General features: G+C 45.4%; 1 protein-coding gene and 1 long non-coding RNA gene across 6 annotated transcripts in view; both read right to left on the bottom strand.

Moving 5' to 3' along the window:
• Positions 1 to 943: 943 nt before the first annotated feature.
• Positions 944 to 26,099, bottom strand: part of LOC308467080 (caM kinase-like vesicle-associated protein) — a 60,871-nt gene continuing 35,715 nt past the window's right edge. For 3 of the 5 annotated variants that reach the window (XM_080988489.1, XM_080988490.1, XM_080988491.1), the window contains exons 2-11: positions 23,866 to 23,961; positions 20,985 to 21,116; positions 17,876 to 17,950; positions 16,951 to 17,089; positions 16,637 to 16,757; positions 14,165 to 14,240; positions 13,534 to 13,670; positions 12,525 to 12,603; positions 3,036 to 3,123; positions 944 to 2,148 (exon numbers count right to left, since the gene is read on the bottom strand). In XM_080988489.1, the coding sequence (XP_080844615.1) occupies positions 1,945 to 2,148; positions 3,036 to 3,123; positions 12,525 to 12,603; positions 13,534 to 13,670; positions 14,165 to 14,240; positions 16,637 to 16,757; positions 16,951 to 17,089; positions 17,876 to 17,950; positions 20,985 to 21,116; positions 23,866 to 23,961 (1,147 nt within the window). In that variant the 3' untranslated portion in view covers positions 944 to 1,944. Of the gene's footprint in view, positions 2,149 to 3,035; positions 3,124 to 12,524; positions 12,604 to 13,533; positions 13,671 to 14,164; positions 14,241 to 16,636; positions 16,758 to 16,950; positions 17,090 to 17,875; positions 17,951 to 18,037; positions 18,253 to 20,984; positions 21,117 to 22,293; positions 23,174 to 23,865; positions 23,962 to 26,099 lie in introns of those variants that run through there. The other 2 variants (XM_080988488.1, XM_080988492.1) reach the window with 2 other exon arrangements.
• LOC308467102 lies at positions 3,130 to 4,790 on the bottom strand. The gene is made up of 3 exons (XR_013981136.1): positions 4,538 to 4,790; positions 3,661 to 4,223; positions 3,130 to 3,404 (listed from the first exon to the last, which is right to left on the bottom strand). It is a non-coding gene; the product is annotated as an uncharacterized lncRNA (long non-coding RNA).

Genomic DNA, 26,099 nt, shown 5'->3' with positions numbered 1-26,099 from the left:
AACATTCAGCTTCATTGGTTGGCTCTAGTATTATGAGAAAAACTTCTCACTATCTGCTTTCTCCACACCAAGCATCTTCACACATATTCTCCACCTCTGTTGTGGCCCAACCCTTTCTTCTTCCTTTTCTGAACCCTGTCTGCGTGGGAGAGTTGCTCTTGAGAATTTCTTCTGGACCTTTTCCAACTCTACAATATCCTTTTTGAGGTCAGGTGACCAGAACTCTACACGTTATACCAAGTGTGGTTGCAGCACAGATAATGTATAACTGCATTATGATATTGGCAGTTTTATTTTCTGTTCCTTTCTTAATGACTCCTATCATGGAATTTGGCTTTTCAAGCTGCCACATGCTGCTCAGCAGCATCACCAGCCCATCCACTACAACTCCATTCCTTGTCAGTCACCACCAGTTGAGACCCCATTACCATATATTTGAAATGGGGGAATTGCACACTTGCTTCCAGGACAGCATGTGCCTAGGCTGGCTTGAGCTCAAAAACATCACATTTTTAATTTTTTAAGAATCTATGAGCAGAAAGGACAATGCCATTCTAGATTATTCCTTTGGTTTGATCTAGGGAGGTACTTAAGACTCTCTGCCTGAAGCCTTGGGAAAGCCATTCCCAGTCACTAGAAATACTGAGCTAAGACGGACAAACAGGCCGTTTTAGTATAAGGAAGCCTCCCTCTGTGCTTGCTTTTCTCACATTTGGCTTGCTTCAGCCCCAGAAGACTCCTCTGCTGTTTAAAGAAATAAGATGGCAGCATTATCGCAGGACTACAGATTACATAATCAAGCCAACAGAAAGCAGGGAACTGTATTTACTATATACAGATGGGGGGGGGGTTAGAATTCAAAATAGGCCCTTCTCCCCCACCTTGTTTAAGGATTCCAGTACCAATTACCTCAATAATAACACTCACCATCAACAAAAAGAGATCATCAATAACCAGAGACTCTGTTTATTTTTTATTTCCCAGAGCTGCCCCAGGAGAGGGGAAAGACAGCTCCAGGGGAGGGGCAGCTGGGAGGTTTCTGTATTAAAATAGCATCTTCATAAAACATGCAGCTGGCTTAGACATGCACCTCTCTTGCCCCTCCTTGCACAGTCCGGTTGAGGTTGGGGATCCAAACCAGGAGGGCAGTCATCTGTAACAAGTTTCCTACCTGGCTGCTGTTGCTGCCCCTGCTCAAAGTGAAATGCAGGACTGGGCAAATAGAACAGGGAAAGGCTGGGAAACGGATCCTTTCTCCATGGAATGGATTCTTCTCCAACACTTGCTTCACTAGCCTGAAACTGCTTCCCATTCCATTATTGGCTGATGTTTGCAAATGCTTGGCATATCCCAAGGCCCCCACAAATAGGAGGACAAGGTTTCCCCTTCTTGGCTCATACTTCCAGCTTCTTTGTGGAGGAAGGGAACTCCTCTGAAGCCATTGTGACATCGCAAAGGCAAGGATGCAGATGTGTGGGATGTGGATCCGTGAGGCCTGGGAGAGACAGTCACTCTGCAAGGCATTCCGCATTTGCGTTGGGGTGGTGGATGCAATATGGCAAGGGGCACAGCTGGCACCCACTACTGGGAAAGGCCTAGGAAGAAGTCTCCCCCCCTTCTGCTCAGACAGGTGCATTTTCCAGGGAGCTGGGGGTGGGGTAGCTGACCACCACCCTGTCCTACCATATTTCTTATGCTCAGTCCTCCCTTCCCATACACATCTCTGTGGGGTCGGGTCCATCTCTCCTTTTGGTTGCCTGTCTGTCCAAACCAAATAGCTCTTGCTCCTGACCAATGGCAGGGGTGGGGGGAGGGAATAACACTGCTAAGGGTCTCCCTAGTTCCTTGCCCCATAACTACCCTAACTACTGTCCCACAGACCCCACCCACCCCTTCCAAGAGCAGAGAAGGCATCAGAATATGGGATCGGGGAAGCAGGGGCCATTATTCCTCCGCCTCCGTGACTTCCTCTATCTTGCTCTGCTGCTCCTGCGGTGTGCATGGAGTCTCCAAACGTTCGGCCAGCCTGGGTGCCTCAATGGTGACCTCATGAGCAACGCTCATGGAGGAACGCGGAGTCACGGGCAGACGGCCACCAACATCGGGAGCCCGGAGACGTTGCATGAATGTAGTAACACGAATGGCTTTCTGCAAAAAGAAGGGCAATGTCAAATAATGGCCCCCAGCCCCCCAATTTTTCCTGAGTCTCCTGGTGACAAGGGTACGACAGGCAGAGACATTCATAGCCTAGGCTGCCAAAACTGGTAAGCAGGACAGAGCACAGCGCCATCTCTGACCTGCTTGCAATGGTTCCAGGGAAGCTGTCTACAGATTTCCTGGAACCATTGGCTTTGAAAGACACATCACATCACATCGAATTGGGTTGCTGATGCATAGGGAAAGACTGAAGAGCCTCAGACTCAGCTAGCTCATCCTCCTCCTTTCACCCTGAGCTTGAGGCCAGAGCCACAATGGAAAGGTTGGTCCCATAGGCCTGGCCAGCACTTCATGTCAACTTAGTCTGTGCCCCAGAACACTTCCTGGTTCCCGAGACTCCCCTGCAGTGTATCTGCTTCCTACAACATCATAATTCTTATTACTGCCTAGATCAGAGGTCTTCAGCCTGTGGGTCAGAACCCACCGGTGGGTCATGAGGCAGCACCAAGTGGGTCACAGCAAAATTGTTGCTGCCCAGTTGGATTCCAGCTAAGACTGACTGGACCACATGCAGTGTGGTCAGGACACATTCTTCACATGGGACGCTAATCTTGTTGATTTCCACAAGTGCTGTAATATTTCAGGAGAAAGGCATGAGCTGTTTTTTAATAAGATACATATTTTTGACCGATCCCATGCCCTTCTTCCTCCAACTCTGCCTCTGGTGAGGGAGCTGCATTTGGAGCCAAGGGACTCTGATCAAAATTGCTGGATTTCAATAGCCTCTCAGCCTTTTGGCTAAGATAAAGTGGCTGACCACTGCTCTCTACTCCCCTTCCTTCCCCACAGCGCCACCATGTGACATGTGACTCACTTACCCTCCATTTGGCCTTGGCAAAGTTCTTTTCAATCTGGGCACAGACCCCTTCCTTGAGGTTCTTTTCAGAGGCAATGTTTCCAGATATCCTGAGAGGTAAAGAAGGTAGAAATGCAGGTGAGAGAGTGTAGGCTTTCAATAATACAGGGACAATTCAGTGTTTTTACCACCTGGTTTTCCTAGTGTTCTTAGACAAGAACCAGAAATAAGGAAAAGGCTCTGGGGACACCTGCAAGTTGGCACGGTTGTGGGAGGCATATTTAGTATCCTGCCTCTCTACCAAATGGAATACTGTAGTAAAAAAACAGTGAACACCAATGACTACATACAGCTTATGGGCCAAAGGCCTATCTAAATGAAAATGTATTTGCTAGTAGAAGAAGAAGAAGAAGAGTTTGGATTTGATATCCCGCCTTTCACTCCCTTTAAGGAGTCTCAAAGCGGCTAACATTCTCCTTTCCCTTCCTCCCCCACAACAAACACTCTGTGAGGTGAGTGGGGCTGAGAGACTTCAGAGAAGTGTGACTAGCCCAAGGTCACCCAGCAGCTGCATGTGGAGGAGCAGGGACGCAAACCCGGTTCCCCAGATTACGAGACTACCGCTCTTAACCACTACACCACTACACCTAGTAGAACCTAGGAGCAGCCATTGAGGAGGCCTTCTCCCTCCCAAGGTCTTGCCAAATTCAAATGTTAGGAGGTCAGAAAAAAACCTCTCCCAAGGATCTGTGCACCTGAACATACCTTATGGAGCCCCAGAGAGAGGCTGGATGTGGGATGAAATATTCCCTCTAGATGGACTGATTGAAAGTCCTAGGCAGGAAACCAGATTCATACCCATTGCACAAGTCTGTCACCTCTAGAGAGTGGTCTGTACTTGGGTATGTTCTTTGAGATCAGAATATAACTGCAGTGACAAGGAGCATAAGTACACCCTGATAGGTCTCGAAATAGTGGACACTTGTCCAGGCTGTACAATGGGCATGTCAGGCTGAGCTTGAATGATACAACACAGTGGGTTGCTCTCTTAGAAGAAGCAATATATTACAAAAAAATCGAGGACATCCTGTCTGACCCATTAAGAAATATCATGAACAACATCTTAAAAGATGGAATCATGCTGGACTCTTGGAAAGACAGCCTTATTGCATGAATTCCAAAACAGGGAACGGACCATCTACAGTGGTGCCTCGCAAGACGAAATTAATCCGTTCCGCGAGTATCTTCGTCTAGCGGTTTTTTTGTCTTGCGAAGCAACCCTATTAGCGGCTTAGCAGATTAGCGCTATTAGCAGTTTAGCGGCTATTAAAGGCTTAGCGGCTTAGAAAAAGGAGGGGGGAGTGAAAAAAATCTCAAGACTCGCAAGACATTTTCGTCTTGCGAAGCAAGCCCATAGGGAAATTCGTCCTGCGAAGCGCATTGAAAAACGGAAAACCCTTTCGTCTAGCGGGTTTTCCGTCTTGCGAGGCATTCGTCTTGCGGGGCACCACTGTAATTATTAACAACTATAGGCCTATTGCACTTCTAAATAACGATTATAAATTATATGCAAATATTCTAGCTGAAAGATCCAAAAAAGTCTTCCAGATGATTATACACAATGACCAAGCTGGCTTTTTGCCCGGGAGACACATTCATAGCAACACTAGAAACATCATAAACTTATTAAAGTATTTAGATTTAAGAATAGAAAAGAAGGCAGTCTTAATGGCTGTAGATGCTGAAAAAGCTTTTGACAGGGTTAGAATCATAGAATCATAGAGTTGGAAGAGACCACAAGGGCCATCGAGTCCAACCCCCTGCCAAGCAGGAAACACCATCAGAGCACTCCTGACATATGGTTGTCAAGCCTCTGCTTAAAGACCTCCAAAGAAGGAGACTCCACCACACTCCTTGGCAGCAAATTCCACTGTCGAACAGCTCTTACTGTCAGGAAGTTCTTCCTAATGTTTAGGTGGAATCTTCTTTCTTGTAATTTGGATCCATTGCTCCGTGTCCGCTTCTCTGGAGCAGCAGAAAACAACCTTTCTCCCTCCTCTATGTGACATCCTTTTATATATTTGAACATGGCTATCATATCACCCCTTAACCTCCTCTTCTCCAGGCTAAACATGCCCAGCTCCCTTAGCCGTTCCTCATAAGGCATCGTTTCCAGGCCTTTGACCATCTTGGTTGCCCTCCTCTGGACACGTTCCAGTTTGTCAGTATCCTTCTTGAACTGTGGTGCCCAGAACTGGACACAGTACTCCAGGTGAGGTCTGACCAGAGCAGAATACAGTGGCACTATTACTTCCCTTGATCTAGATGCTATACTCCTATTGATGCAGCCCAGAAATGCATTGGCTTTTTTAGCTGCCGCGTCACACTGTTGGCTCATGTCAAGTTTGTGGTCAACCAAGACTCCTAGATCCTTTTCACATGTACTGCTCTCAAGCCAGGTGTCCCCCATCTTGTATTTGTGCCTCTCATTTTTTTTGCCCAAGTGCAATACTTTACATTTCTCCCTGTTAAAATTCATCTTGTTTGTTTTGGCCCAGTTCTCTAATCTGTCAAGGTCGTTTTGAAGTGTGATCCTGTCCTCTGGGGTGTTAGCCACCCCTCCCAATTTGGTGTCATCTGCAAATTTGATCAGGATGCCCTTGAGTCCATCATCCAAGTCGTTGATAAAGATGTTGAATAAGACCGGGCCCAAGACAGAACCCTGTGGCACCCCACTAGTCACTCTTCTCCAGGATGAAGAGGAACCATTGATGAGCACCCTTTGGGTTCGGTCAGTCAGCCAGTTACAAATCCACTGAGTGGTGGCATAGTCAAGACCGCATTTTACCAGCTTCTTTACAAGAATATCATGGGGCACCTTGTCAAATGCCTTGCTGAAATCAAGGTAGGCTACATCCACTGCGTTCCCTTCATCTACCAGGCTTGTAATTCTGTCAAAAAACGTCTCCTGGAAATTTATGAAAGGTCTATTATATCATATGGATTTTGGTATAAAGTATATAAAAGGGATTGAAGCAATATATTCAAAACAAAAAGCTAAAATAATAAATGGAAATATATCACAGGAGTGTGAAATCAGTAAAGGGGTCAGACAAGGCTGCCCACTATCCCCCTTAATCTTCATATTAACATTGGAAGTTTTATGTAAACGAATTAGGGAGGAAAAAGAAATAAAAGGGATTATGCGGGGAAATAGAAGTTACAGAATGAGGGCATTTGCTGACAATTTAATTATAACTACGGAGCAACCAAAACAGAGTTTTAACAAAGGCGTTGGAAATAATACATGGCTACGGTAAAGTTGCGGGGTTTAAACTGAATCTAAACAAGACAAAACTATTAGTTAAAAATCTGTCGCCAGATGAAAAAGCAGAATTAGAAAAAATAATACAAATTAAAATCTACCCCAAAATCAAGTATTTAGGATTATGGATAACACCAAAGAATATTAACTTATATTTATATTATATTAACGGTTTGGATTCTTAGATCACGGACTGCAGTTTCTTGAAGATGGACTTCTGGCAAGCGATGGGCTGCACCTCACAACAGTTAGGAAGAATGTTTTTGCCAAAAATCTCAGAAACCTCATCAGGAGGGCTTTAAACTGACTAATGTGGGGGAGGGAGACAGTGCTCCTGAAGGTAGGAATCTATCAATTGATGAAGATGATCATCCAAATGTCATAGACCAAATGGAGCAAACAGCACGCAGACCTAGTGGTGGGAGGAAAAAATCCTTAAATAAGAGACACGGGGGAATGATTAATGGACTTCAATGTCTGTACACTAATGCGCAAAGCATGGGAAATAAAGAAGATGAGCTTGAGCTCTTGGTACAGCAAACTAAATATGACATAATAGGCATCACTGAAACCTGGTGGGATAAGTCCCACGATTGGAATGTAATAATGGGGGGATACAATCTATTTCAGAGAAACAGACCAGACAAGAAAGGAGGAGGAGTGGCGTTATATGTCAGGGATGTGTATACCTGTGAAGAGATCCAAGATTTAGAACCTCAAAGCCAAAGTGAGAGCATTTGGGTCAAAATTAAGGGAGAGAAGAATAACAGTGACCTCATTGTGGGCGTTTACTATAGATCCCCAAGCCAAACGGAGGACATAGATGATGCCTTCCTGGAACAGATGGCCAAGCATGCAAAAGGAAGGGAGATAGTAGTAATGGGGGACTTCAATTACTCGGATATTTGTTGGATGTCAAACTCAGCCAAGAGCATAAGGTCAAACAGATTCCTCACTGGCCTTGCAGACAACTTCATTGTCCAGAAAGTGGGAGAAGCAACAAGAGGAACAGCCATTTTAGATCTGGTCCTAACCAATGTTGATGACCTGGTTAGTGGGGTAGAAGTGGAAGGATCATTAGGCGCGAGTGATCATGCTCTTACAGCGGAAAGGAGCAGCCAAGCATACTAGGACTCAATTTCTTGACTTGAAGAAAGCCGACTTCATAAAACTTAGGGAAGTGCTGGGTGAGATCCCATGGACAGTAATACTAAAAGGAAAGGGAGTTCATGATGGCTGGGAGTTTGTTAAGAGGGAGATAGTAAAAGCACAACTTCAGGCAATACCAATGAGACGGAAACATGGAAGGTACCTAAAGAAGCCAGGGTGGCTATCTAAAGAACTTTTAACTGAGTTAAGATTTAAAAAGGATGTGTACAAAAAATGGAAAAGGGGGGAAACCACCAAAGAGGAATTCAAACAAATAGCCAGCACGTGTAGACACAAAGTCAGAAAAGCTAAAGCACAGAATGAACTCAGGCTTGCTAGAGAGGTTAAAAGCAACAAAAAAGGCTTTTATGGGTATGTTCGTAGCAAAAGGAAGAACAAAGAAACAGTGGGGTCACTCAGAGGAGAAGATGGTGAAATGCAAACAGGGGACACAGAAAGGGCTGAACTCCTCAATGCCTTCTTTGCCTCAGTCTTCTCCGATAAAGAAAACAATGCCCGACCTGAAGAATTTGGAGCAAAGGATTCAGCAGAGGAAACACAGAGGAAATAACTAAGGAGATAGTACAAGAATACTTGGCTAGTTTAGATGTATTCAAGTCTCCAGGGCCAGATGAACTGCATCCAAGAGTATTAAAAGAACTGGCAGATGTGATCTCAGAACCACTGGCAGTCATCTTTGAGAATTCCTGGAGAACAGGCGAAGTCCCGGCAGACTGGAGGAGGGCAAATGTTGTCCCTATTTTCAAAAAGGGGGAAAGAGAGGACCCAAATAATTACCGCCCAGTCAGTCTGACATCAATACCAGGGAAGATTCTGGAGCAGATCATTAAGCAAACAGTCTGTGAGCACCTAGAAAGGAATGCTGTGATCACCAATAGTCAGCATGGATTTCTGAAAAATAAGTCATGTCAGACTAACCTGATCTCGTTTTTTGACAGAATTACAAGCCTGGTAGATGAAGGGAACGCAGTGGATGTAGTCTACCTTGATTTCAGGAAGGCATTTGACAAGGTGCCCCATGATATTCTTGTAAAGAAGCTGGTAAAATGCGGTCTTGACTATGCTACCACTCAGTGGATTTGTAACTGGCTGACTGACCGAACCCAAAGGGTGCTCATCAGTGGTTCCTCTTCATCCTGGAGAAGAGTGACTAGTGGGGTGCCACAGGGTTCTGTCTTGGGCCCGGTCTTATTCAACATCTTTATCAACGACTTGGATGATGGACTCAAGGGCATCCTGATCAAATTTGCAGATGACACCAAACTGGGAGGGGTGGCTAACACCCCAGAGGACAGGATCACACTTCAAAACGACCTTGACAGATTAGAGAACTGGGCCAAAACAAACAAGATGAATTTTAACAGGGAGAAATGTAAAGTATTGCACTTGGGCAAAAAAAATGAGAGGCACAAATACAAGATGGGGGACACCTGGCTTGAGAGCAGTACATGTGAAAAGGATCTAGGAGTCTTGGTTGACCACAAACTTGACATGAGCCAACAGTGTGACGCGGCAGCTAAAAAAGCCAATGCATTTCTGGGCTGCATCAATAGGAGTATAGCATCTAGATCAAGGGAAGTAATAGTGCCACTGTATTCTGCTCTGGTTAGACCTCACCTGGAGTACTGTGTCCAGTTCTGGGCACCACAGTTCAAGAAGGACACTGACAAACTGGAACGTGTCCAGAGGAGGGCAACCAAGATGGTCAAAGGCCTGGAAACGATGCCTTATGAGGAACGGCTAAGGGAGCTGGGCATGTTTAGCCTGGAGAAGAGGAGGTTAAGGGGTGATATGATAGCCATGTTCAAATATATAAAAGGATGTCACATAGAGGAGGGAGAAAGGTTGTTTTCTGCTGCTCCAGAGAAGCAGACACGGAGCAATGGATCCAAACTACAAGAAAGAAGAGGAAATGTAAAGAAACTGAAGGTACATTCTTTCACCTTTGGTGGACGTGCCCAAGGATTAAGGCTTTCTGGGAAATGATATATAATGAACTGAAAAAGGTATTTAAATATACCTTCTTGAAGAAACCAGAGGCCTTTCTCCTGGGCATAGTCAACCAATCAGTGTTAAAGAAGGACAGAACTTTTTTTATGTATACTACAACAGCAGCAAGAATAGTTATTGCAAAGCATTGGAAGACACAAGATCTACCCACACTGGAGGAATGGCAGATGAAAATGATGGACTATATGGAATTGGCGGAAATGACTGGCAGAATCCGAGACCAGGGAGAAGAGTCGGTGGAAGAAGATTGGAAGAAATTTAAAGATTACTTACAGAAATATTGTAAAATTAATGAATGTTAGAATGATGACGGATTGAAGTTAAGCGGTTTCTAGCGGTAATGGTATAAAAAAATATGGAAAAATTGGTTTTTAATAGGTAAAAATTTAATGTTATAATATATCAAGATTAATGATCAGGATTAAAAAGGAGGGAAAGGAATCGCTGGACTAACAAACTGAATTGGAATACAAAAGAGGGAGGTATGAGGAGGTCCGGGAAACAAGTAAATGTAAAAGAAGTGATGAAAAGATGGAATTGTTTTTAACTGGTTGTTGTTGTTTTTTTGTACTTTGTATTTTGTATTTTTCCTTTTTATTGTTAATTTTCTTATTAATGTGATCTTTTTCTTTTGAAATTTTAATAAATATCATTTAAAAAAAAAAGAACTACAAGAAAGAAGATTCCACCTAAACATTAGGAAGAACTTCCTGACAGTAAGAGCTGTTCGACAGTGGAATTTGCTGCCAAGGAGTGTGGTGGAGTCTCCTTCTTTGGAGGTCTTTAAGCAGAGGCTTGACAACCATATGTCAGGAGTGCTCTGATGGTGTTTCCTGCTTGGCAGGGGGTTGGACTCGATGGCCCTTGTGGTCTCTTCCAACTCTATGATTCTATGATTCTATATGAAGATAATTATACCAATTGTTGGAAAGATATCAAAAGACAGTTGGAAACATGAACTAGGTTAAATTTATCATTCTTGGGCCGTATTTTGGTAATTAAAATGATAGTTTTACCAAAGCTACTCTTTCTGTTCCAAATGATTCCAATTATAGGAAAGACCAGCAGTATCAACAAGTGGCAAAAAGAAATTTCTAAATTTTTGTGGAAGGGTAAAAGACCAAGAGTTAAGCATAAGATATTAATAGATACTATAGAAAGAGGTAGCTACGGGTTAACGGATTTGAAGCTATATTACGAAGCCTCATGTCTTTTCTGGTTGAAAGATTGATGTACATTAAAAAATTGGGATATTTTAGATCTAGAAGGCCATGATACCTGCTTTGGGTGGCATGGCTATCTTAATTACAGGAAGATAAAGGCGCATAGGAGTTTCTCAAACCATACAATACGAAATGCTATATATATGGTATGGGAAAAATACAAAAGATATTTGGAACGGAAAACCCCAAGATGGAATTCTCCACTAGAAGCAATCACTGTTAAAAAAATATTAATAACATCAAAGAGAACTGGATAACGTATAACACAATATTCAGGGAGGAAGAAGGTCAACTATTATTGATAAGTTATGAGAAAATAAAAGATCACTTTTCTAATTGGCTAGAATACTTCCAGGTGAATGAAGTGTTCAGACAGGACAAGCAGATAGGTTTTGAAAAGGAGCCTTCAAGATTTGAAAGAGAACTACTGAATAGTAAAACCAAAATAAATAAATAACAAACAAAATATTGTTGTATGTGATTTTTATTTCTTGGTTGTATTTTCTGGTGGTATGGCTGTGTTTTTTGTGATATAAATCATTCAATAAAAATTATTAAAAATAAATAAATAGAAGAAGCATTCCCAAACATGGGAATGCCTCACGTGCGGAATAATCCCAGGCATGCCTACTCAGAAGTAAATCCTGTTCATTTCAGTGGGGCTTACTCCAAGGTATGTGTGTCTTGGACTGCAGTACTAAGACAGTGTTGTTTGACTATGGCCCTATTATTATTATTATTATTATTATTATTATTATTATTATTTGTTATTAGTAACATTTGTTAGTCCCACTTTGGTCTTCTCTTCCTAGAACAGGAACATACAGAGAGTGGCTAGTTCACCACCGTGTGCAAACCAGCATTTGCAGTTTGTTTCTCTCTCAAAAACACCACCAGGAGTGGAAGAAGAAGAAGAAGAAGAGAAGAGTTTGGATTTGATATCCCGCTTTATCACTACCCGAAGGAGTCTCAAAGCGGCTAACATTCTCCTTTCCCTTCCTCTCCCACAACAAACACTCTGTGAAGTGAGTGGGGCTGAGAGACTTCAGAGAAGTGTGACTGGCCCAAGGTCACCCAGCAGCTGCATGTGGAGGAGCAGGGAAGCGAATCCAGTTCACCAGATTATGAGTCTACCGTTCTTAACCACTACACCACACTGCTCTCTATGATTTTTCTTGGCTTCCTGCTTGCCAGGGCAAGCCCAGGTCATTTGGCTGCCTCAAATGGACAAAGTATCACCCTTCTCCTATTCCATGTCAGCTAGTCTTACTTCAATGCTAGTATTGGGATAATATGCCCCGCCATACCTGCAGGAAGAAGGGTAGTTATGAGGGTGCAGGGTAGGCCTCCTGGCACACTCAGTTCACAAAAGAAGGGTATGTCCAGGGGGCTCAGGGGGAAGAGCTGCAGGGCTGTTCCCATTGCTCCCCAGAATCTGCTGCCTGAAGCCATTGCCCCAATCTTCCTAATGGTAGAACTGGCCCTGTGGTTCATAGTTTGTTCAGCAGAAACAGCTTATGGGTGCTGGTTCACACATAGTACTAAGCCAGTCACTCCAGTTTGTTAATGAAAGGCAGGAGGAAAATACGGATGGGGAAGAAATGGGGCAGATTATAGGCATGTTTTCCACACACATTCACACACGTCCTGCTAGTATTGATAGAATTTAGTTTCATTCATAGTCATCTAATAAATGCTGCAATATGTAATAAGCAACCAATTTTCCCCCATGCACATGTATGTTGAGGGCCCAGGGAGGGCCTCATGAATGGTGAATTCTCACCAGATATGTCCCAGTGCCTCCTGGGCAGTGATTCGTTGGTCCTGGTCAACTTCCATAAGCTGTGACACCAACTTTTTGGCTGCATGGGAGAAAGGAAAAGGGTGGTTGGTGGGAAACATTAAAGAAAGTGAACAATCGTCGTCTCTGTCCCCCGTCCCCCCCGTGACCCAGAGCAAGGTTGGAATACATGTTCCGTGGTAGAATGGACTTTACCATTTCAAGTAACAAGAGGAGCATACATTTTGAATTCCTTATGTAGTTTTGGGGGGTGGAAAGAAGACCACCACAGTGAGGAGTGTGTGAGATACCCAGCCTCATATAACCAACATGCTAAACTCTAATTAATGCATGAAGGGGTTAAAACCATAGAGTAAGCTGTCCTGCCAGGCTTATATTAGTCCTGCATGTTTTGTGATTGAAAATCCGCTGAGGCTCTCTTGCCAAAGAGTACAGTCATGCCTCGGCTCCTGAACGCCTTGGGAGTCGAACGTTTTGGCTTCCGAACAATCAAAAACTGGGAGGGTTCCAGTTGTTGAATGTTCTTTCGGAAGCCAAAAGTCCGATGGAGCTTCCGTAGCTTCCAATTGACTGCAGGAGCTTCCTGCAGTTAATCAGAAGCCGCACTTTGGAAGTTGAACATTTCAGAAGTCAAACGGAGTCTGTTCAACTTCCGAGGTATGACTGCACTTGCTCCAAACCCAGATCTTGGCATCCAGGGTATTATCCTTTTATTATAGCATATCTGTTTTCCTTTTAACCAAATCAACCCACACAGAAGATTGTGCTAAAAGATGCTCTCCCCATGTGTGCTTTCTTCATTCATTCATTTAAACAAACAGGTAGAGTTTTATATTAACAACCAATGTCCTTCCCACTTGAAGCCTGAAATCGCCCACTTTCCGTCTTGGGATTCTACTGTCTCATTCATTTGCATGTCTAGACTAGGCTAGAGGAGTCTGGTCAGAATCGAGTCAGTTCCCAGAGTCCTGGCCAGGCCTCCCTCTCTTACCGGCAAGAGAGATGTCATCCCAATAGGGGGAGTCAAAGTCGTAGTCCCCAGCCAGAATTTTGCGGAATATCCGGCGGTTGTGGCTATTGCTGTTCTCATCATCTGTATCATCGTAGAACGGGGGGTTCCCAGACAGCCTGTTTTTGGGGGGGGCAGGTAATAGGGGTGAATCAAATCATTACAAGGCAACAGAAGACTTGGACCCAAGCAATTCTGAATCAAACACATCATTGAAATAATCATATATTCCACCTCTCAGGGAATAGCCTCGCAAGGCAGCATATAACTAAAGGAGATCCAGTGGGGGTAGAGTTGAGTGGTTAAAAAAATAAATAAGAATATGGAAGCATCTAGTCTCAGGAATCAGCAGTAAAAAATGTGGCCAAAGAAAGGCAGACGGGAAGAAATGAGTCTTCAAGGAACATCTGAAGACCTGCCCTGAAGGCCCTGTGCTTTGTGTCTGCCAATCAGAGGCCGTACCTGTGGGTCAGATGTCTGGCGAACCATGTCTGTCAAGCTTGTTGTGAGACTGCCACTTTGGCCTTTCCTAGGTTCCTTTCTGCCCACCTTTTCCACACACACACACACACACACACACACACACACACACACAAATGCTGGTGGAACTCACAGAATAAACATGATAACTCCAACAGCCCAGCAGTCAACAGGACGTCCATAGCGTTGCCGAGCAACCACTTCAGGAGCTGTGGGGAGAGAAACATATGGGTCAGAGGGGGAAAACATTTAAGAGCTGGTTAAGACAAAACTAGTGGTGGAACTTCCGGGTTAGCGCCTCCGGCAATGGCGGAATTCCTCTGATCGGGAGGAATCCGCTCCGTGGAAATCAGGGTCTGGCCACCACAGCGAAGGCGGAGACCCACTAAAAACCACAGGCGGGAGAAGCCTGTGGACGTGGGATTCGGCTGGCACCTTTTGCGCCTCCCCTATTCGCGGGGAAACCCGGTTTCGGGGATCCGGAGCGACGTGGGGTGAGCGGCGCGGTGCTTCGAATCGACTGCTTCTTTCACGGAGTGAAGCCGCATTGCCGTTGCCGGAGAGCGCTGACTTTTTCCTGTGGACGATTGGACTTTAAACAACTACCCGTGAGTAGAACGGAAAATTGGATCTTTAAACATCTTAATTCAGCGCCGAAACGGGAAGGTTTCAAACAGGAAGTCCGCCTTCCTCTTTTGTAAATAGATTGAGCAAAGACGCTGCAAGCTAAAGTCTTGGAGAGCCTTTTGTAAAGGATTAAAATTATCAAACCCCCCTTGGAAGCAGGAGAAGAGGGGGGAAATTTTAGATTGCCTAAGCCTGCAGGAGAGAGAGTGAAGAAAGACAAATTACCACTGTTTTGAACCTGGGAACGGGCTGCCACTAAGATTGACGTTTTGGGAAAGTTCATTGACTGTGAATAAAGCGTACGTTGACAGATAGTTAAATAAGAGAAATATATTGTTTCCATTGTTTCCTTTTGCACTCAAAAAGGAGCAAAAGTAACTGAAAGATTGAAACTAACTTTGTTGCTGGATCTGCGTTTAAAAGGACAGATACAAATAGAAATTGTTTCCTCTAGAGGGAGCTTTTGAAACTGTTGCAGGAGTGGAGCTGGGGAATTTTCTAGCTGCAGAGATAAAAGACCATGAGAATCAGAGATTGACCTTGGACAAGAATGTCGACAGAAGAAGCCTTAGTGATTGCATTTTGCAAGATAAGTGTTTTATTGGAACAGCTTCATGAGAAGATGGATGTGATGACTATTAAAATTGACAATTTGGGACAAAAAATGACTGATTTGGGACAAGAAGTGAATATCTATACAGAAACTACTCAGGAATCGATTCAGGAATCTACTTCGACATGGCAAGTTGTGGAGAAGACGAGGGAGAAAGTTGTTGTAGAACCTCAAGTAATACAAGTGGAGAGAGCCCCAGTCTTACAGAGACAATTTGATGAATATAAGCTGTTGCCTTCTACGATTGAATTTAGAGAAAGCCAGTTGAAACACGTCCTGAAATATCTTTTGGACTCTAGTTTTGACTATGGAGAATGGGCTGACCTGACGAGAAGGAATAAAGACATTGTTAGGTTGGAGCTTCCCCAAGACACTCCTCAGTGTCAAAGGAAGGAAATTAAGAATAAGATCAGCAGAAGATAAAGTAAAGTGCATGTATAAATATGAAGAAGATCTGCAGAAGGGACATGGAAAAGAGTTAAGAGCCTCGGACAGAAGATCACCAGGTTGATGGACCATATGGAATTGATAGAAAGGACTGGCAGAATCCGAGACCAGGGAGAAGAGACGGTGGAAGAAGATTGGAAAAAAGTTTAAAATTTATTTATAGAAACATTGTAAAATTAATGAGTGTTAGAAAAATGTTGGAATGAAATTACATGGCTTTAGTAGAAATGTTATAAGGAGTTAAGTACAAATAAGTTTCAGGGTATTAATGGTAAGATAAGGTTAAAATAAATTATGACAATTATATGACAGAAAATAGTGAAAAATGGAAAGGATTTGCTGAAATAATTAATAATTAGAACACAAAAAAGGGAGGTGTGAGGAGGTCGATGAAACAAGTTAATGAAAGACAAAGATATGGAAATATTGGATGTGTTTTTAATTGTTTTTGCTTTTGTTTTGATGTATTGTGTTTTTTGTTTTTTATGTATAGTAATGTATTGATTTGTATTGTTTTTTTTTCTCTCTTTCTTTCCTTTTTCTGTAATCTTTAAACTCTTAATAAATATTATTTTAAAAAAAGAAAGACAAAACTAGTGGTGTTAGGAGGCAGGTGCCCAGGTGCTTCTTTTCACCTTCCCAGCCCCCCCCCCCCCCGCTAAGGTGGTGTGCTGTTAGCAGCCGTATGGAAGGCAGAAATGCAAAAGGCAATGTCTTCTTTGTCACTGTGTCTCTGTGCCAGAAGGATGGCTCTATCTGTTGAATTTTTGCCTGTGAGGAAAGAAGTGTTGGGCAGCCTACAAAGCTCCTCGTTTCTGTCAATGTGCCATGAAGGCCAGTTAGAGCTGTACAGGGGAGGAGAAATCATGCCTCTTAGTTTTTAATCCAGCTCTGGGAAAGGGAAAGACATATCCATACCCAAATATTCAGGGGTCCCGCATGGTTCTGTGATGGCCCCGTTCTCGAAGCGTGAGAGGTAAAAATCCCGCAGTACCACCTTGGAGCGATTGTTCTGGTTGTAGTACATGAGATTCTCCAGCTGGAGGCAGCAGAGACACAGGTGAACAAAGTTAGCCATCATCTCTCCCCAGCCCTAAAACGGTACAGTGCAGTACAAATGTAATCCGGATCCCTCTGGGCCCTTTCCTCTTGTTGGAAGAGTGAAAGGCCCATCAGAGGGAGGGAGGTCACTCTGAGCATGTCAGGCCTGGGATCCAGGAATCTTTCCTTACCTTGAGATTGCGATGAACAATGTGCAGGTTATGTAAATAAGCCAATGCCTCCAGCACCTGCCGGACAACATTGCTGGCATCCTTTTCCGTGTAGTAGCCCTGGTCCAGGATCCAGTCAAAAACATCCCCACCAGTGGCCCTGCAGGCGACACACAGAATTCAGCGTGAGTTGTGGAATCAACGGAAAGAGGGCAGCACACCCCATTCCCCGCTGGGCACTGCTGGATTTGGAGTAGCCAGACAACAGAATGGATTGCAGAAAAGTGACAGCCCAAGTGATTCCTACGTTGCTCTTCCAAAGACTAGGACCCCGGGAGATCAGAGTTCAAATCCCCACTCAGCCACAACGCTCACTTGGGGGACCTTAAGCGAAGCAGCCAGTCTGACCTACTTCACAGGGTGGTTGTGAGGATAAAATGGACAAGGGGTGGACCATGTTTGCTACCTTGAGTTCCTTGGAGTCAAGGTGGGATATAAAAGTAGCAGAGATGTGCAAACATTCAGAGGCAAAAGTGGGCAGAGCAGCTAATGCAAATGTTACTTTTGCAAAGTGAGATTGCTTTAAATATGCCCCTGTCTAGCCTCCACTTGGCAGGTGAGAGGCATTATCAGAGTTCAAAGACACAGCCCAACCAAGCAGTTCTCAGTACCCAGTCAAGCCCACACAAACACCTAGCATGGTTTGATCAGCTTTACACAAATTGAAATGGCACTGGCATTATTTCTGTGATAGTAAGTTGTTTTTAACTGCTTTCAGCATTGTACTTTAATTGTTCTAACCTGCCCCAAGCCCTTCAGGTGGGATGAGGGTGATGATGACGTTCAGGGCAGGTGGAAGGGCTCCTTGCCCTCTCAACCAGCTGCTTCTTGGGCACATTTGTGCCTGACATGTCACAGTACGCCTACACCTCCCAGTGAAACTTACAGTTCCTGGATGATGTAGAATTCCTTCCTCGTCTCAAAGGTGTCAATCAGTTGCAAGATGTTGGGGTGACTCACCCTGGAAGAAAAATGCAGAGATGCATGGGCTCCTGTCCTGCTCCCTCCACGAGTATCCACTCCCCACCCCTCCGAACTGCTTCAGTACCAGCCCAGTCCTCCATCTCCTCTCTCTCCTGATCTGACTCCTTCCACCATTCTTGCTGCCTGTCCCCTGCCAGTTTGGCTTTGTTGTTTGCACCTGAGGGACCATTTGTGCAAAGACCAAATCAGCAGAAATCCCAGCCAGCCCCCAAGGCCCTAGTCAATAATGCATGCCTGGCCTTTAGACGTCTAAAGAGGCTAAAACCAGCTCTGATGATGTCAGGTTGAGCAGGGAATCAAGCGCACAGCTTTGATGGTGGCAAACAGAGATGCGGGGAGGGTTGGCTGCTTGCAATTTGGGATGGAAACAGGTGAGGGGCTGCCACCTTTCCCTTTTGGCTCTCTCTGCCTTAGGCTTTCTTTCTTTCTTTCTTTCTTTCTTTCTTTCTTTCTTTCTTTCTTTCTTTCTTTCTTTCTTTCTTTCTTTCTTTTACATCTACCTGCCTCGCAGAAACGGAGACTCGCTTAAAGAGAAATATTAATATTCCTCCTTTCCCCCTAGCAAATGCTAGCACAAAATGAGGGTGAGAGTTATGTGAGTGCTCACATGGGTTGGGCTGTGCAACTACAAAGCAGAAACAGGGGTATTTTCCAAATGATTTGGCAGTTAGCACCTCAAGTTAAGGTTGTCTTTAGCAGGCATGAAATCTGTTGCTGTTAGCAGCAAAATTAACTATAAAAGCTAGGTTTAACAGCATGGGCATAGCCGGGGGGGGGGGCAGGGAGGCAGCTGCCCCCCCCATCAAGCAAAACAATAGAAAAACTTAACTAACTGAGGTTCTGTCCCCCCAACATGGAGCCTGCCCCCTAGTGCAGTTAAAAGCAGATTAGGCATGATTTTCAAGGCTGGGTGTGGCATGAATAGAAAGTGCAAGGGCCCTCTCTCCTCACACTTCAACTGCACTCTGTGTTGGTATGGGAAATCACACATCCTCACAGAACTCTGTGTCACATGTAGTTTCATCCGCAGCCTGAAGAACTTGGGAACCCCACACAAACCCCGTTTTATTCTGTTTTTAATCTGTTGGGGGCTGGGGTATAAATAATAAAAAACTATTATTATTATTATTATTATTATTATTATTATTAACTTTGAATTTTGTGATACATTTGGGGGGGGGGTATAAAATATTAATGAAACAATCACAGTGCCAGAAACTACTGGGATTATAAATGCCACTTAATGTTTGTTTTGCAGTTCTCAGCAATCTTTCAGCGCTGCAGCATCTACCCTCTGGAACTGCCCGCCAATTGACATTAGACAGTCACCTTCACTTTATTGTTCTTGGTATCTGCTAAAAGCGTTTTTGTTTAAGCAAGGCTGCCAAGATGTGTAAAGTTGGCATGTATTTTAATATGTAATTTTATTTTGGGGTGTGTGTGTTTGTGTGTAATTGGTGGCTTTACTTACAATTTGTTAAGTCTTATTTTTAACTCCCAGTTGTTACTGATGATTTTAATGTCATTTTATATCTTCCATAAGCTGCTTAGAGGTTTTTATGATTAGGCAGTATACAAATTCTTTGTTATAAATTTAATAACACAAATAATACAAATGCCCCAGACCACACAGGGGAAGTTCATATTCACCCACTTACCACAGGGAAGGGAGGCGGCTGTGGGGACACTTCTAGGCTGTAACACAGGAGGCGGACCCCTCCTCCCCTGCGCAGTGGGCTGTAGCCCTACCTGTCCTGCCGCTTGTGGGACAGATTTGACACCCACCTGTCAACCACTTGGCATCACAATGACATAAAGTCACAGGCCTTTTCTAAGCTGTGCAAGAGCTGTGCAAGAGCAGAAGACTTGCTCCAGGATCACAAAGGAGTTTGCACTGAACTTGCTCTTAAAATGGAGCGCCCCCTCCATTTTAGAAGGGCTTTAATACAAACACCTTCCAGATCCTGGAGCAACATATGTTCCTCTCCTCCTTGTTTACCAGGAACAGCTGAGCGAGAAGGATATTTGGTGAGCCAAAACTGGCCCATACGCCAGAGGGTCCTCACCTTTCGTGCAGTATAAGAACCAGGCATTTCACATTTGGCACACCTTGTGGTTATTCCACCAAGATGTCCTGCCTTCTCTGCTCTGGATTTTAGTTTCCTTGCTTGGCCCTTACTAGGTAGGATAGATATATTTCCACCATCACCCCACCTGGTGCAGTTTTCAACAAGTGGTGATTTTCTCAGCATGCAGAGCCGGTGAAGGGAAAGCTTTATCTGTGGAATTTCTGCCTCATAATGCAGCAGTGCGTATATATACCCACATACTGTATATAATTTCCTAATTACAAAATATTTCTTAAACCGACCAGCCTTCAAACCATATATCATAAGAGAGATGTTAAAGACCAGAGGAGCCTTCCCGTGGAACCCCACCCCCCACCCCCACAACAGATGGCAACCTTTTTGTCCTGATGCATTTGCTTTCGTGAATATTTTTATTCTCCTTTCATGTCCCCCAGTCTCCCTGTCTCATTTCCTCACAATCCTGGAGCTGTCCAGCGCCAACGCTTTACTTCCGTTGCTATAACTGAACATTTAGCTGCGAGCTTAACTCTGGCTCAGTGGCCATGAACTCGCTCCACAGCCTGTCAACTTGGCAGTTTGCTGAAAAGAAGCTACGGGGAGTGTTATGATTTACAGAAGCACAGCTTCTTTCTCCCCAGAAAAGCAGAGAAAACACACAAGCTTTATACACAGATGAGGGCCAGGGAGCACCCGGGAGTCCACTGGCACAGACACGCCAACCTGGGCTGCCTGCAGGATGGAGGGACCTTTGGCAAAGGGACTTTGGGGAGGTAAGAATAACATTTCTACCCCACCCATTCTGCTTACCCTGTCACTTTCCCTGGGAAAACCCACAATCAGGTTTCCTCGGGAGAAAGTGGCAGAGCGAGGGCAAGTGTGGATGACTCCCAGCATCCCCCCCCCCACTCCTCAGACACGTACATCTTCAGGATGAGGATTTCATTCTTGGCTGCCCTTCGCACCTTGCGCCCATCTTTCTTGAGAAACTTCTTGCAGATATACAGTCGGTCTGTCTGGCGTTCGCGGGCCACACAAATCTCACAGAACTCCTTCCTGTGGGACAGGGGAGGGCAAAAAAGAAACACGCTTTCGCTGTGAAAACTGCTCTGCTGCTGCTAGATGAGCCGCCCAGGCTGCCTCGTTCAGCATCTTGCTTTCTCGAGTAGCTGGCCAGATCATGTCTTGGGGAAGCAAGCAAGCGGGGCAGAAAGGTGATAGCCTGTGCCCTGTTGCCTCAGACTTTAGAGGGCCCTTTCAGCTGCCATGGCTGATAAACAATAATATATCAGTTCTCCATGCTTTGGGTTTGAGGCCACTTTTTGGAGCGTAGCATAGCTTTTAGGGGAGGAATAGGGAACCTGTGACCCACCTGATATTGCTGGACTACAAGTCCCATCATTCCTGACCTTTGGCCATGCTGGGTGGAGTTGATGGAACTTTTGGAAGATACCCCATTCCTATTCTCAAGTGGTGGACTGGGACCTGGGAGACCAGGGTTCAAATCCTCATCAGCCATGAAACTCACTTGGTGACCTTGGGCTATCACTATCTCAACCCATCCTACCTCACAAGGTTGTTGTGAGGAGGAAGTGAGGACATGGGCTGCCTTCTCTCCTCAGAGGGAAGGCATAATAGTAATAATAATAATAATAATAATAATAAATTATATTTATATCCCGCCCTCCCCAGCCGAAGCTGGGCTCAGAGCGGCTAACATCAAATGAATAACACATTAACATAAAATCAGACAATCAATTAAAATACATCCTCAAATCAGGATCAGAATAAAATCCAATCAGATGGCAACCTGCAGATTAGGGTTGGGGACCTTAAATGCTCACCAGGCCCAACTGTTTGTGCTGAACTTATTTGGGCCTGTGAGAAAAATTGGGAGGCCACTTTCATGCAAGTTCTTATGAAAGGGGAGAGGGAGTCAGACTGAACCCCGACCAAAGGCCTGGCGGAACAGCTCCGTCTTGCAGGCCCTGCGGAAAGATGTCAAGTCCCGCAGGGCCCTAGTCTCTTGTGACAGAGCGTCCCACCAGATTGGAGCCACAGCTGAAAAAGCCCTGGCTCTAGTTGAGGCCAGCCTAACCTCTCTGTGGCCCAGGACCTCCAAGATGTTTTTGTTTGAAGACCAGAAGGTCCTCCGTGGGACATACCAGGAGAGGCGGTCCCGTAGGTACGAGGGTCCTAGGCCGTATAGGGCTTTAAAGGTTAAAACCAGCACCTTAAACCTGATCCTGTACCCCACCGGGAGCCAGTGCAGCTGGTATAGCACCGGGTGAATGTGATTTCGCATGAAGTAAATGCAATGACCAAACCAAGTCCAGAGGCACCCGGGCAAGTTTGAATGGTTGTGGTGCATTGAAGATGCCAAATAGGCTGGCTGGACATTTGCCGCCTGTGCTGTCCTGAAGGGACTACCCTCTGGCCTTCAGCTTGTCTCTCCCAGCAGCCAGTTCATGGATCCTTCGCAGCCTAGGAGGCCATTTTGGAGAAGCCGTGCTCCTCTTCTTCCTGCTCACTTGTGGCAAAATGGCAGGCAGGGTATGGGCTAAAACGAAAGCAACAATTGCTGGAGCTGCTAACTGTCCCTTGCTCACTGGCTGCATATGTGCCATGCATTTAGAGCACACCCTACACCCCAGGGAATCTTGGGAACTGCCGTTTGTTAAGGGTGCTGGGAATTATAGCTTTGTGAAGAATAAGCTACAGTTCCCAGCATTCTTTGGGGGGAAATGTGCTTTAAAAGTACATAGCTATTATGTGCGTCAGGGGCACTGAAGGCAGAGCAAAGGGAAGGAAGGGGTTAAGGGCTAACGGGGTGGGCAGCCGCAAAGCAGTGGCGTGAGAGACGCGAGGCCAAGAGCTCTGTCCTGCTGCCAAGTGCCAACTTCCACGTGCGCCAGGCAAGGGTGAGAAGATGCTGTGGCTGCTCTGAGGCTGCTGGGTGCAGGATGGCCGTGTGAAAGAGAAGAACGGGTGCTGCAGCTGTGCCAGAAATGCCAAAGGGCGTCTGGCCAACTGCTGTGACAGGACATTCCAAACATAGCTGTCAAGTGTCCCTTATTTGAAGGGACAGTCCCTTATTCCAGCGCGATGTCCCGCTGCTGTCCCTTATTGATGGATGTCCCTTAAATGTCCCTTAAATTTCAAAGGAAGCAGCTCCTCTCCCTCCCTCCATCCCTGCTGGCCAGGGAGGAGGGAGGATCCAACTGTGTTGCTTGGCTGTGTTGCTCACCCAATAAGAAGTCTAAGAACGACTGGGGGGTGGAGCTTGCATGCCTTGTGTGTGGCTAGTTAATGCAAGCTGAGGGTTTTTTTGAAAGCTGGACGCCATTTTGTTGCACGTGCTGCTGCAAACTTAGCAGTGCAAAGCCAGGCCGGGGAGCCATCTTAAATTGAGGCTGCATAGGCCTTGTGGTGCATGTGATTCAGATTCTATTCAGTTGAACCTCTGGTTACAAAGTTGGTTGGACAGTGTTCTCGAAGCTACCAGCATGAGTTTGACCAGACTGCAGGAGGACAGGAAGACTGGAGTGCCTGGAACGAGTGAGGCTGCAGGTCCCTTATTTTGGCTGCTGGTCCCTTATTTTCAAGGCTGCTGGTCCCTTATTTTCAAATCTGTAACTTGACAGCTATGATTCCAAATAATGGGTGGCAAAGACACAAAGACCCGCCCCCAACAGCCCAGCCTGCCAGTGGCCCGGCTCCTTTGCTCCCTTGGGGTGCTTCCCCGGAGGCCACAGGGAGCTGCGGCTCTTCAGCCGGGGGCTCTTCATTCTGCTACCCTACTTACGCCCGTAGCAGCTGCCCAATCTCATACTTGTCCGTGATGTCAGACAGGCTGTTGTAGTTCTTGTCATCCCGAAGTCCGATGCAGCCAAACGGCATCCTGAGGAAAAGCAAAGTGGGCTGAAATGATTCCCAGTATAATCTGGGGCCCAGGGAGGAGGGGGCCGCCAGGCCAGGCCAGTATTTCCTGCTCTGACTTGCAGCAGCCTTCTAGGGTATCAGGCATGAGATGTTCCCAGATCCATCTGAAAACATCATGCAAAGTGTTTGTGGATCTTCCCCAAATCTTCCTTCCTTAGATTTCTTATCCACCCTTCACCAAAAAGTCTCACATACCCGCCAACGTTCTCTGATGAAAATAGGGGTGCCATATTCCATAATAATATAATGATAATTTGCCACAGCCACTCTGGGTGGCTTCCAACATATATAAAAACATAAGAAAATATTAAACCTTAAAAAACTTCCCTATCCTGGGCTGTCTTCTAAAGGTTGTGTAGTTACTTATCTCCTTGGCTCAGGAATCACCTCACTCCCTACCCACTAACATTTCTCTGATGAAAATAGGGACATCCTAAGGAAAATAGGAACATTCTGGAATCAAATCAGAAACTGGGATGGCTTTCATAAAACCGGGACTGCACCTGTTTTAGCTGCACCTCTGTGGGAAGTCACTTCTGCAATTTAGGGGCTGCCACAGAGAACTAGCCCCCTCCCAGGCCAAGCTTCCCTAAGCTTCTGAGGGTAGTAAAAATACCAAGGGAATCAGCGTAACATTAAATAAGAATTAAGGAAACTTTTTGTTCTTGCAGCTGTTCGAATTCTGTGCAGCCCCTAAATATTGGAGTACGAACATAAACAGGTCAGTAGGTTTTGTTTTAAGTCAACAAATTGAGTTTTGTGTGTGCAGAATTTAGCAAAATGTTTTAACATGCGTTCTTTAACTTCCTGGTTCCCTTCCAAAGAACTGCAAAGTGCCTATCACCCAATGACTGGCATACACACACTCCGTGCCAGATCCATGCAACCAGAACCCCTCTTGCCACCCTCTTCACAGCATGGGGGGCTGCCTGGGACCCCTAAACCTGGTCCTAACTGGAACCATTGCCCCCTTGGAAGGGAGGAATAGGGGCGGCGACACACAGAGGCACCTCCTGCTGCCATGACCCTTTCTCCTGTCAATGTTCCCTTCATGCCTCAACGGCCTTCACACTCCAGAGGCAAGGAGCAGCTAGAGCGGAAGAGCACGCACATCTCCTTTCAGGGCTGGGAACAAAACCCTTGAGTTCTCTCTCTCACACACACCAGCCCAAATACATCTGTCTACATGCTGTGTGCACATTTCTGGCTCAAGAGGCAGCTATGTTGTTCTTTTACCCAATCCAGATCAAAGCCAGTTTGATAGGGAAATGCATAAAAAGGCAGAATTTCCTAAGAAGCAACAGGATAGATATGGATTGTGCCTAACATGGTGTGTCCACCACTCCCCAAACCAGAGGTGGGAGTGCATAGGATGCAAAGCACATGGGAAGCACATGGCCTCCATTCCATGCCTCTCCCAAGGCTAAAGAGAGAACCAGGGGTCCTGGTTCCCTCAGCACCACGGAAAGCATGGTGACACATCAGACAGCACAAACAGCACCCCCTCCAGGGATGATAGGTGGGAGACCTGTTCAAATGATGCCCTTCAAATGATGCTCTATTGTAACTCCCACCATTCCTGGCCATTGGCCATGTTTGCTGGCACTCATGGAAGTTCTAGTTCAGCAACCTCTGGAGGGCCAAAAGTTCCCCATCCCTATATGACATCTCCCCTCCCCAAGGATCCCAATCCAGAGAAGACGAATTGTGCAGAAGCCTTGTGGAAATTAATGAGACTTACAGTAACATAAGAATAGACCTGCTTGATCAAGCCAGTGGCCCATCTAGTCCCACATCCCACACAATGTCCAACCAGATGCCGATGGGAAGCTCACCAGCAGGACCATCTCCCCACCTGGGATTCCCAGCAACCAGAATTCCAAGACAAACGACCTCCAGCAGTGGAAACAGAAGATGGCCATCCTGCCTAGTAGCTATTAATAGCTGCCACGGACTGATTGGATGCAGAGCTTGTTATTCCTAAAATCTCAAGTTCTTTTTCATAAATGTGGTTGTGTGTTAAAGCACATTGTACAAAAGCAACACTTTTGACCAGAGATAGCTCTGGGGCATTTCAAAAGGGGGAAATTATTTTGT

The sequence above is a fragment of the Podarcis pityusensis genome (assembly GCF_964106645.2).
Source record: "Podarcis pityusensis genome assembly, chromosome: 17".
Lineage (NCBI taxonomy): Eukaryota > Metazoa > Chordata > Lepidosauria > Squamata > Lacertidae > Podarcis > Podarcis pityusensis.
Note: the sequence above shows the minus strand (reverse complement) of the source record. Positions and strands in the feature narration are given on the sequence as shown.